Source organism: Osmerus eperlanus, chromosome 5 (assembly GCF_963692335.1).
Source record: "Osmerus eperlanus chromosome 5, fOsmEpe2.1, whole genome shotgun sequence".
Classification (NCBI taxonomy): domain Eukaryota; kingdom Metazoa; phylum Chordata; class Actinopteri; order Osmeriformes; family Osmeridae; genus Osmerus; species Osmerus eperlanus.
In genome coordinates this window covers 20,822,404-20,834,469 of record NC_085022.1, presented here as the reverse complement: position 1 = coordinate 20,834,469, position 12,066 = coordinate 20,822,404, and the positions used below count along the sequence as shown (strand labels likewise).

Sequence of the window (12,066 nt, the reverse complement as noted above, 5' to 3'; positions counted from 1 at the left end):
GGAAGGTCTGTGTCAGTTCTAAAAGAAGCTATATGAACCATGTAGCCTGATGTTGAGATAATCCTTTCCTCCTCCATTCTCTCAGGTCATCTAAGCACCTGTCTGGTCAACAGTAGCTGTCTGTTTCCTCAAGGATTCCTCATCCAACTACAGATAATCCCAGTTTAATCCATGCAAGGAAGATCTCACTGTTGTTTCACACGTATTACTGTGTTATTGCAATCCCACCTTTTTGAAACATGCACTTCCAACATATTTACCTTTAAAGCTAACGTTCCGCTAAGTCGATTGATCTGAGCGTCTCGTACCATTCTCTGCCATTTAAAGCACAGACTAATCTGTGGCTAATCTCATGCTACCTGGAAATTCATTCAGTGGGATGATACTCCAGATGAGAGGGATCATCTCAGGACCACATTAAAGCTCCTTATCATAGCGCTGCACCCATACCACTTGGCACAGCAGACAGTGATAGCCTCTTAACTCAGAGGTGCAACTTTAATTAAACCTACTCTGGAGGAACTCGTACTGTGTGTGGTTTAATTCCTGGACAGGCAGCTGCAAAATTATACAATGTGTAAAATAGCAGGAGAGCTAGAATCCCTTTCCTGAGGTGTTTCTCTAGATCAGTAGTCTGTAACCCTGGTCCTTGGGGCCCACTGTCCTGTATGTTTTAGATCAGTGGTTCTCAAACCAGTCCTCAAGGACCACCTGTCCTGAATGTTTTAGATGTTTCCCTGCTCCAGCACACCTGATCCTAATGATGGGTCGTTATCAAGCTCTGCAGAGGCCTGACAACAACCTATTCATTTGAATACGGTGTGTTGGAGCAGGGAAACATCTAAAACATACAAGACAATGGGCTCTGAGGACCAGGGTTGAAGACCACTGCTCTAGATCAGGTTCGCCTCGCCAATCACGTGGCTAACTAAAGGGGAGTTGGTACTACAATTGGCCAAAACTGTTTATTTTCCATACAGTTGACGTCAATATAATTATTATAATTTTTTTTTTTTACATAAAGCTGGTCAGTAAGGAAGACATACATTCAATAGGCAAAGGGACAGGAGCTAGGGACCATAGCTAGCCAGTCAGCGCCTGCCCAGATAATCATCTTAGAAAAGAATAAAGGCAAAGATTTCATGAAAGTAAAGGATGTAGTCTCAAATGGGAGCAGATTTCACTGGCCTGGTTAAGGAGAATATTAACAGACACACAGATGGAACACACCTTCACACCAAGAAATACATGAGCATCTAGTTGACTAAAGAGTTAGTCAGTAAGTTGCTTACTGACTAGATAAGCTAAATAAACAACTTTTTTACATAGTGGTGGTGTTTTGGAGTGGGGTCAGGCTGTACACAGTATAAGAGAACTGTAACTTCTACTCTTCAGAGCATGATTAATAGATGTCATTCCTTAGGAGGCAGGAAGTTAATCTCATGAATTACTTTCTTAAACAAGGCTACCATAGACTATGACAGGATGCTGTATAAGAAGCCCAGTGAACTGAAGCAGAACTTGGTGGGGGCACGGTATGTCCAGCTAAGGGTCGTCAACAAGAGTAGAAAAAGAGATTAAAAAAGGACCCTTGGTCCTAGAGCCCGGCTCTTTGGATCACTTATGCTGCAGCCGCGAAGCTTTGAACTTGGACACCCTTTTGGGGGGCTCCTGGGGGGCCTCGGGGCCCACCTCCTCCAGCCGTCTCTCTGGGATGGTGGGCAGGGCTGGGGGGGCCAGGGTAAGGTGGGGGGTGGAGGGAAGAGGATCCTTCTCCACCACCGTGCCTGAGAAGGCCTGGGGACACAGAAGATCAAAGTAGTTACTAGGGGAGGCATCATTCTAAGATGATTCTGGGATGTTGTTACTTTGTGCTGTGCCTGGTAACTGCAAAACGTTTGTCGATTTTGACCCTGGAATCAGAACTACGCACTTCTGAGACTTGATTGACTGCTTTACTTTCTACACACAGTAGAAATAAAATAAATGTAATAAAATGCATTCGTATACTATACATATATCCTATTTGGATAAAAGGGAGTCAGGTGGCTGAGCGGTGAGGGAATCGGGCTAGTAATCCGAAGGTTGCCAGTTCGATTCCCGGTCATGCAAACTGACGTTGTGTCCTTGGGCAAGGCACTTCACCCTACTTGCCTCGGGGGAAATGTCCCTGTACTTACTATAAGTCGCTCTGGATAAGAGCGTCTGCTAAAATGACTAAATGTAAAAGCATTGAATAAATCAATACAATTCATTAATCATGGCACATCGGGACCCTCCTGGTGCCAACAGACGGCACCAACCAGCCGCTCGTTCAAGGGGCGTCCAGATACACCACTAGGCCATACGAGACGTCTGCATGACGCGTCTGCGGGTCGGTACCTCAAAGTGGCAGGCGTGGCCCCCCGCGGTGGGGCTGTCCTCCTCAGTGACGCCGTCGCTGGTGTCGCTGTGCGTGGTGACGTCGTCGTGGCTCTGCGAGCGGAGCAGCGTGCGGCGCTCCTCCAGGTCGGCGGCGCTGCTCTCGCTCGTGTCGCTGCACACGCTGTTCTCGCGGCTGCGGGACTTCAGGATGGACTTCCTGGGGATCAGCTCGCCGTTCTTCACGTCCACGAACAACCTGCGCCGACAACCAATCACAACGCATCATGTCGTCAGACGGGCACACGGACCAATCTGGGTCAAATCCCCCCCCCCCCCCCCCGCCGAATTGCGAGCGTCACCTGTACACGTCTGTGGGCGAGGTGATCTTGTGGTGCTCGTGGTGAGAGTGGCCGTTGCTGCCGCCGCTGTTCTTCCTCCTCCTCTTCGCCTGCTCCTTCTGTTCTTTCCTCTCGCTGAACTTCAGGGTCGTGTTCTTCCCTGTGTTTATCCTCACCTGAAAGGGAGACCCAGAGAAAGACAGAGGGAGGGCTAAGGGAGACAGAACGTCAAAGCAGCGAGTCGTTGATGGAATCCCTCCGTCAGGTGGTCACACACAGGTGACAGAGCTGTCACGCTAACCTTCTTGGGTTCCACCGTGTGAGAGAAATAGATGGTGGGCAGTCGGCTGCCCTCCTCGTCCTCCTCGTCCTTCTCGTCCTTCTCCTCGCCCCTGGCTGCGGGCCGTGTGACCCCGTTGACCTGGGAGCTGGGAGGGGCTGGTTTCCCGCCCTCGCCCTGACCCAGTCCCTTCTCACGTTGGCCCCCCTCGCTCTCCTTTTCTTCCTCAGAGGAAGAGGAGTCGTCACCGTTGGTTACTGCACTTCCCGACCTGGCAGGAGGACATGGTCTGTTAGCATGTGCCTGGTGGGCGAGGGTGGGGGGCACCAATGAAAATGTTTTCAAGTTTGTATAAAAGGTTAGGGGTTATTGAGAGAGAGAGAGAGAGAGAGAGAGAGAGAGAGAGAGAGAGAGAGAGAGAGAGAGAGAGAGAGAGAGAGAGAGAGAGAGAGCGAGGAGAGAGAGCGAGAGAGAGAGGAGAGAGACAGAGAGAGAGTGAGAGACAGAGAGAGAGTGAGACAGAGAGTGAATGTGTGCACGCCTCGTACCTGTCCTGCTCGTCCTGCTCTTCCTCCTGTTTCTCCAGCTCGTCTAGTTTAGCCCACAGCTCCTCCTCGGACAGAACTCCTTTCCTGCTCCCTCCATCTCCACCTCTACCACTCCCATCCTCCTCCTCCTCCTCTCCCTCCTCCTCCTCCAGGTCCACAACAGCCTCTAGCTTGGGCTTGGAGTGGGGCTTGAGGGCCACTCGCTGCTTTCCTGGGTGTGGACAGACGTCTAATCAGTTTACCAGACCTCTACACTTTGTGTAGTTCCGTGTCATCTATTCACTAGATTGTCATTGGGGCCTGTAGAACAGACTCACCTTTGGAGACGATTATTTTCTCCTTGTTTTCAACCTCTTCTCTGATGTCAACATAGTCCCCTTTACCCTGGGAGAGACAGGAGACTTCAGCATGCGGTGGGTGAGTAGGTTGATATGGAGGCCTGAAAGGGCTGACACCTACCTCAGACAGTTTCCCCAGGTCCTGTGTGAAACTAACTCTGGCCTCAAAGTTCTTCCTTGTCTTTTGCAAGTCATCCACGGCACTCTTCACATCTGCGAAATGGAAGACACAGAAAATGAGCAAAAATAAAAATCGGTTATTCTCATTTCAATCCGCGTAGCGCAGGGAGAGGAAAGTGATGACACAAACAGTTGAAAATGCCTTCTGCCCTGTGTGATTCCTCGGATCATTAAATCTTCACAACAATTAGGAACCTCTCTGCTAATAGCGGCAAAGGGGACCGGGGTTGCCATGGCGATCGTGAGCCGTCCAGCCCCGCAGTAGCTGGAAGGGGAAAGAGGTCAAAGGGAGAGGGGCTGACGAGACAACAGCTGTGTGACAGGACCCAGCCAGCCATGCTGGGGACCTCCAGGACCTGGGCTGTGTGGATGCAGGCGGGGCAGGGGAGGAGGGCAGGGGAGGGCAGGGGAGGAGGGCAGGGGAGGAGGGCAGGGGAGGGGAGGAGGGCAGGGGAGGGGAGGAGGGCAGGGGAGGGGAGCAGGGGAGGAAGGCAGGGGAGGAGGGCAGGGCAGGGGAGGAGGGCAGGGGAGGAGGGCAGGGGAGGAGGGCAGGGCAGGGGAGGAGGGCAGGGCAGGGGAGGAGGGCAGGGGAGGAGGGCAGGGGAGGAGGGCAGGGGAGGGGAGGAGGGCAGGAGGGCAGGGGAGGGGAGGAGGGCAGGGGAGGAAGGCAGGGGAGGAGGGCAGGGCAGGGGAGGAGGGCAGGGGAGGAGGGCAGGGGAGGGGAGGAGGGCAGGGGAGGAGGGCAGGGGAGGGGAGGAGGGCAGGGGAGGGGAGGAGGGCAGGGGAGGGGAGGAAGGCAGGGGAGGGGAGGAGGGCAGGGGAGGAGGGCAGGGGAGGAGGGCAGGGGAGGAAGGCAGGGGAGGAGGGCAGGGGAGGGGGGCAGGGGAGGGGAGGAGGGCAGGGGAGGGGAGGGCAGGGGAGGGGAGGAAGGCAGGGGAGGGGAGGGGAGGAGGGCAGGGGAGGAGGGCAGGGGAGGAGGGCAGGGGAGGAGGGCAGGGGAGGAGGGCAGGGGAGGAAGGCAGGGGAGGAGGGCAGGGGAGGAGGGCAGGGGAGGGGGGGCAGGGGAGGAGGGCAGGGGAGGGGAGGAGGGCAGGGGAGGGGGGCAGGGGAGGGGAGGGGAGGAGGGCAGGGGAGGAGGGCAGGGGAGGAGGGCAGGGGAGGAGGGCAGGGGAGGGGAGGAGGGCAGGGGAGGGGAGGAGGGCAGGGGAGGAGGGGGTGTAAGCTACGTTGCGTTTCTGTTTCACCGCACTCCAATTTTGTTCACATCACAGTCGGATAGCTGAGCCCATAGGACTTGTCAAAGAGCTTTTCAGAGGACACGGCCGGTAGACAGGGAGATATGCTGAGTCGTAGCCTGTATTATAGAACTACAACATAGCCTATTGTACAACTGGAACATTTCCAGAGCTAAAGCCTAAAGACACGGCTCTTTTAGCCGAAAAGTTAAAAACCCAAAGGAGGAAGGACGCCAAATAAGAAACACATTGGCTGCAAAAGTACACAGTACTAATTAACATTTGTTTCATCACATAGATAAGCAAAGGCTGGGTAAACTTGCAGACTGCTGTTTACAAACAGATACATATTTAATTGATTGACTTTATTCTCTGTCTCGATCCCTCCGTCAATAGAGATGAAAGCTACCATGCTACCAATGCCCTGCATCATGACCACACATTGTAAACACCGTCTCCCATGAAAAGTTCATTTAAAGAGCAGTCGATCAAGGAGACAATCGATTACCAAACATAAAGGTTAAACCACATCGCCCTCTAGTGGACTGAAATATGTAGTGTTGAGACAAACAATCATTCAACACACACACACATATTCTCTGGTAAAAAAAAAAGGCACTGGAAACCAACTCACGTTGTTTTCTGTGCCCCACTATCTCCTGGGCCTGCTTGGCAGAACACTTGGCAAACCAGTTGTCTCCTAGCAGAACTGTGATCTCGTTGGTGTGGACCATCTTCCCCGGCATGAAGGCCAGAGGGCCGAACGGCACCTGATCCAACATGGAGGAGCGAGATGAAGCGTTAAAGAAGACACGTCACGGGGGAGTTCAGAACAAGGTGACAGTCGTAGAGGAGCTGTGTGATCCAGACTGTTGCGGCGTGGAGGGAGGGGGAGGAGGGTGTTTGCAGCAGTGACTGCTGCTTTGGGACCTATTAGTGCTGTGTTAGCCTGTTACCATGGACCCTGTCTCTTAAACACTGGGTCATACCATGATGTCATAGGACAGCTTGTCCGGGAGGGTTCGGAGGCGTTCTTCCAGGGCATCGTAGTCTCCCTCTACCTTCTTCCTGTTAGATAAAAAAAATCGGATTGTACCAATTACTCCATTGGTTCACCATTCTTTATATGTGATATATGATTCTAGATGAAGTATGCACAACAAACGTCTTTAGATTAGTGGATAATCCTGACACTAGCCCACTTAAGAAGATGCAAGGAGATGCCTATTGTGTTTGAGTGGAGGAGGCATTGAATCAGTGTCTGGCCAGTGGAGGCTAAACTCACCAGTGCTGAATTTGACCATCACAGTCTTTCACCACCTGTTAAGAAACTCAAGTGTTACTGTTTGAAACGACAATATCAAACTCAACACGTTGCCTTCTCTCATATCTACTATATGGATAGACTAGGCTAAACTGGGTGATTCAGTCATAGCATTGGACATCTCCCTGACTCACGCATTACATCGCCACATATCAGCCACTTCTGCTAAGAACATTAAAACAGCATGTAAACAAAATGTATAAATGTAGACTTGCTTTGTAGAAAATAAACAAAATTCTGGTTTCTTGGAATATTTCCTTTTTAAAGAAACTTCTCGACCCATGCATTACACTGCAACATATCAGGTAGTTCAACTTTGTCTTTTTTTGGAAGACAGTCCTCCAGGCTATGCTGGACATGGGGTCAAAGCCCACACTCTTCCCAGATCCCCCCAACCTCCAGTGGGGCCCTGAAGTGGGGCTCCTCCCCAGCCAGCCACACATCACCACGTCTGGGCCGCAGCAGGCTGGAACACCTGTGGACTGGTTCGGGGTTTTCCTCCCCTTTGTGTACATCAAATGTTGTTTGTTTGTTTTTATACATTGGTTTCTGTTTTCGTAGGACAGCGTCACAGACTTCTTAAAAGTGTCTGATATTAATGTTTGTTTAGAAAGAGGAGGTAGGCTCCAAACAATTTATGCTCAACACATTATCCCACATTTTATTTTATTACTGTGCTGTCATCTGTAGGACGTTAGCCCAGACATACAGGCTGTGCAGAATGAGGATGCATTAGAAAAACTGTAGTCTTAATAAGGTCTGAAACTGTTCGTCAATTTTAAGGGAAACGTAGAAGCTTTTCCCCAGTCGGTTCAAAGGTGCGACTACCTTTAAATCTGCATCCAACTGGGCCAACGGCTCTAAACAGCCACTTCAAATGTGTAACATGTGTCATGGTGCAATGTTAACAACAATGCATGCTTTAAAAAACATTGCGTTGTCACATTTGAACATTTTCATTATTGAGAGCTCACAAAAATACAATTTGAATCTAACCGTAAAAACAACAACATGTGACCATCAAAGAAGGAAGCTTCTAGAAAATAGCCTAGCAGAAAGTGAAAGTTTGCATTGCATTTGGGGGTGGGAGTATCTACCAGCAGATACTCACTGCAAGCAACTTTATGCAAAACATCAACTGTCATCAAACATTTCCAGTAAAAAACGTATAAAATCATAATAAATTGCAAGATTCTGAGTTGACCACGCCGCGTGCATGGCACCACACGCAGCTATGTCGCTAGCGAGCCCCTGGCTTAGCCAACTACGTCAGTTTATTTTACCTTCATGTGTTCCTCTCGTAGTTTATCAATTCCCCGTGGTATATCGATATTCATTTTACTTTTCTTATCCATATTCCCATGTGTTTGCCAGCCAATCAAATAAAAATTGTGACGTTTGTGAATCAAACAAAGCTCAGGGGTTGTGAGTCCTAAAGAAATGTTTATGAATGCAGTTGCAGGTATTCCTGAAACCCGTTCTCTTATTCATCAATGGGGCAGTGGTAGTTATCCAGCAATTCGGAAATAAGACCATTTCACACTCTCATATCAGGATTTCAGCATGATCACCAGAAATATCCACGGAATTATATTCCTTCAGCTGCTTGGCGTCCTTTTCCCGTCACTGACCCTGCGCCATATTCTTCAATCTGCTTCGCGGTGTACTCTGGGTACTGTAGAATAACAACAAATATTACATATACACACGACATTCAATTTACAATATAATATATATTTTGAATTTTACCATAGCCAGATGTTATGAATGCTACATACTCACACGATATGTGATTTGTTGCTACTTTGAATTGCAATAATGTTGCACGAGAGAGTATGTTGTCAACTACATTATCTAAACAAATAGGCAGTGAAATAAAACAAAATGTTCTGGTCCATTTTTCACTCTGAATTCCGTATATAATTTGTTCAAAGACATTTAAGGGGTACATGATATGTACTGTACCAGAGATTAGATATAAGTAAACATGTAGCCACGTGCTCTTTACACTTATAGACATCGGGAGAGGGATGCCCTATGAATTCACCAAATTCCCAATTAATATACTCTGAAATGTGTCCAACTGGTTTTCTCTGTAATCTAGAGTTGGCTTTAAAATTGCTGTGTAGTTTTCTCCATCCCGTTATTCTAAGGCTTTTTTCTGATTGGCTAACATGCTCTTTGATGTACTGCTCTTACAGGAAGCAGGGCTAACCCACAAACCACCGCGATAGTGACATAGTCCAAGACATCAGGAATAATAACTCTCATGGAATATCGCTCTCCAGATAAATGTTTCGTTAGGGATTAAAGTACTGAAATTAATCAACGAGGTAAGTTATTTGTCACTGTTAAGTTTTGATGTGTAGTAGCCTACTTACCAAGGCCCCACTCCGTAAAGTATTGGTCAGTGGTGTCATACACTGTAGCAACCAGTAATTTAGGTCAAATGTTTAATGATATGTGACTGTTACAATAATTTGTTCTCAAACCAAAATTAAAAATGTATTCTTGGACTCATAACAGGATGTCAAAAAAGGTTGATGACGTCATGCGACTCTGTTGCGAGCTATCGGCCAACCAACAGATAAAGACCACGGTGAAAGGGTCTAGTAAGGGAGCCGTTGCTGCCGGTGGACTGGCCTTCGCTGGTGGGCTGGTTGGAGGGCCACTTGGAATCGCAGTAGGTGAGTGGACATTTTTGATTATCAGTGTTTCTGATCTAGATAGTGGGAAATATAGCATGTGTACACTGAATATAAATCCACTTGTCCAAGTGATTTGTGCGAGGCATGGACTTGGTAGGACTTCAGATTCAGAATTTGGTTTTATTGCCATGTACGTTTTCACAACACGGAATTGACTGTGGCAGGAATGTGCGTACAATAAACGTATTCACACATGTTCTTTATTATGACGTCCTCTCTTCTCATCCTTTTCGCTAGGGGGCGCTGTGGGGGGGCTGCTGGGCTGCTGGATGACCAGCGGCCAGTTCAAGCCTCTTCCTCAGATCATCATGGAGCTGTCCCTCCAACAACAGCAGAAGCTCTATGAGGATGTCATGGCCATCATGGGGGATGTCCAGTGGACCGATCTGGCCCAGCTGACTGCCCTGGTGATGGGCAACATCAGCCTTCAGCAACAGGTGACTGGAGCACTCCTTGGCTATATAACCAAGGAACTCCAGGCAGAAGTACACTATGTGGACTAAGGAGCACTGTGTTAGATGGATATGAAGCATTCTATCTCTGGGACTGAGAGGACCGCAGTACCTGAAACCAGAGAAGAAGATGATGATGGTCAAACCACTTTGCACAAATCGAAAGCAGCAGGAAATAGGAAGCGAGGAGACTTTACTATTGTAAATCAAACATGAAGGTTTTGAAGCTTCATAGGTGTGTGTTGGATAACGCTCTGGATAAGAGCGTCTGCTAAATGACAAAATGTAAATGTAATAACATTTCTGCCCAAATGTACCATTAGCTATGCCTTTGATGAAGTGAAACATGTAAGTGTTTCCTCTCCCTCTATTGGTGGATAATGATTCTGAAGTAAGAAGCCCATTGTTGTGAATTTTATGTGAAATTTGTTTTATGCCATTTCAATCCACTCAATTGTGAATGCTGCTACTGTTGCAACCAGTGAGTAGATACAGTCTGCAGTTTTTTTAAGCAGTACACAATGTACTACTTAGTTAGACCCTGTATCCAATCCAGTGCCAAGTATATCGAGATCATGATGCTATTTATTATCTGTTATTGACAACTGCAAAAGGATACAGAAGGATTTTAAATGAGCAGAATAAAATCAGTCAATAAAAGACTGTGATTTTGGATTGTTAAAATAACCCTTTATTATTCAGCAGCAACCATTTCAGATTCAGAGTTCTCAGACAGACCCATTAAAAAAAAAACACGAACTAGAAAGACAAACAAGAGCTCCTATCCCACCACGACCGTCTCCTCATCCAGGAACTCGTAGTACGGCACCTCCAGATTGAGGGGCGCGGGTCCCTTCCTGATCCGGCCCGAGGCGTCATAGTGGGAGCCGTGGCAGGGACAGTAGTAGCCCCCGTAGTCTCCGGAGTTGGCGATGGGGACGCAGCCCAAGTGGGTGCACACCCCGATGACGATGACCCACTGTGGGTTGGCCACGCGGTCCTTGTCGTGCTGGGGGTCCCGCAGCTCTGACAGATCCACCGCTGCCTCCGTAGCGATCTCTTTCTCCGTACGGTGGCGAACGAACAGAGGTTTGCCTCTCCACTTCAAGGTGACGTTCTTACCCTCCGGGATGTCTCCCAGCTTGACCTCGATCTTGGACAGGGCCAGGACGTCGGCTGAGGCGCTCATGGAGGAGACAAACTGGGTGACCACGGTCTTGGCTGAGTAGACCGCCACGATGGAGAAGCCGGCCGTCATCATGTAGGAGAAGGTTCTGCGGGCGTCGCCGCTTTCCTGGGATGACGCCTTGGGATCCTGAACTTCTGGGCGTCGGTAGTCAGAGAAGTCCGGGATCTTGATGTCCGTGTGGGCCAGACGGACTCCACCAGAAGCTGTCAACGACAAACACAACATGTTGGATCCGACAGCATGCGCCGACATTCCAGGGACAGCATGGGAAAAGTTCAAGGCTATGATCCGCATTCTATCTGCAGCATTATATTAATGCCAGAGGGGTAGCTCAGCTTATGACAATGTCAAGATAAGCTTATTACACTGTAAGTGGTACTGTTACTTGAATATCCTTATACACATTTGGTAGCAGTTTTGTAAGCAACATGATATTGCTGAGGTTTTGTTTTACACTATTTAAGTGCCGAGTTTGTTAGCAGTGAACATACACTCGTTGTTTTGACATAATATGCAGCCGCCATGTCTGTAACATGAAGTTGGCTGGCTAATATAAACAAGACATCCAAGGAGCCTTATGAGTCTGGCTGTGGGCACCCACCTGCTGTTATTATCGTTGGATTCACCAGAACCTAATGCTTTTTATATTTATACATATTAGACACGGACTATCCAAGTCTATTGCCCACATATTTAACTAAACGGCTACATCGATAAGTTGGCAAAATTACAATTCTTTACCATTGAAGCAGGCAGCAGAGCCAGTCTTGAAAAACCCATCTCCCTTCACGGCTCCGGAGACCAGAGCTTTGAGTGATCCGCCTGTCACCTGCAAGGAACGAGCAGCTAAAGTTATCATTATTTGTGGGTGAACACTTTACTTGTTCGAGGACACACCGACCTTCCCTTCTGAGAAAAGTCTCTGCCCGTCCTTACGGATATATATGTTACCATATTAGAACGTTTTGCGTAACATCCGGGAAGACAGATTAGGGTAGGTATACATGTAACACTATAGGTGAGTTCGACTTCATGCAGCACCGGCAGCGCCGAGAGCCGGACCGGCCGCAACTGTCTGACTTGAAGCAGTGAATGCCATTGGCTGCTTCA

General features: G+C 48.6%; 3 protein-coding genes across 3 annotated transcripts; 1 reads left to right on the top strand and 2 right to left on the bottom strand.

Moving 5' to 3' along the window:
- Nucleotides 1-951: 951 nt before the first annotated feature.
- uri1 (URI1 prefoldin like chaperone) lies at nt 952-8,273 on the bottom strand. The gene is made up of 11 exons (XM_062462590.1): nt 7,891-8,273; nt 6,569-6,603; nt 6,273-6,351; nt 5,918-6,053; nt 3,990-4,081; nt 3,848-3,914; nt 3,531-3,741; nt 3,004-3,253; nt 2,724-2,878; nt 2,383-2,620; nt 952-1,797 (listed from the first exon to the last, which is right to left on the bottom strand). Exons 1-11 carry the CDS (start codon nt 7,960-7,962, stop codon nt 1,618-1,620), a joined length of 1,515 nt encoding a protein of 504 aa, XP_062318574.1. The 5' UTR covers nt 7,963-8,273; the 3' UTR covers nt 952-1,617.
- A 545-nt stretch (nt 8,274-8,818) lies between these two features.
- zgc:112052 (protein C19orf12 homolog) lies at nt 8,819-10,440 on the top strand. The gene is made up of 3 exons (XM_062462629.1): nt 8,819-8,940; nt 9,134-9,294; nt 9,553-10,440. Exons 2-3 carry the CDS (start codon nt 9,135-9,137, stop codon nt 9,816-9,818), a joined length of 426 nt encoding a protein of 141 aa, XP_062318613.1. The 5' UTR covers nt 8,819-8,940; nt 9,134; the 3' UTR covers nt 9,819-10,440.
- LOC134021606 (cytochrome b-c1 complex subunit Rieske, mitochondrial-like) lies at nt 10,408-11,945 on the bottom strand. The gene is made up of 2 exons (XM_062462625.1): nt 11,698-11,945; nt 10,408-11,159 (listed from the first exon to the last, which is right to left on the bottom strand). Exons 1-2 carry the CDS (start codon nt 11,813-11,815, stop codon nt 10,549-10,551), a joined length of 729 nt encoding a protein of 242 aa, XP_062318609.1. The 5' UTR covers nt 11,816-11,945; the 3' UTR covers nt 10,408-10,548.
- Between the last annotated feature and the right edge of the window lie 121 nt (nt 11,946-12,066).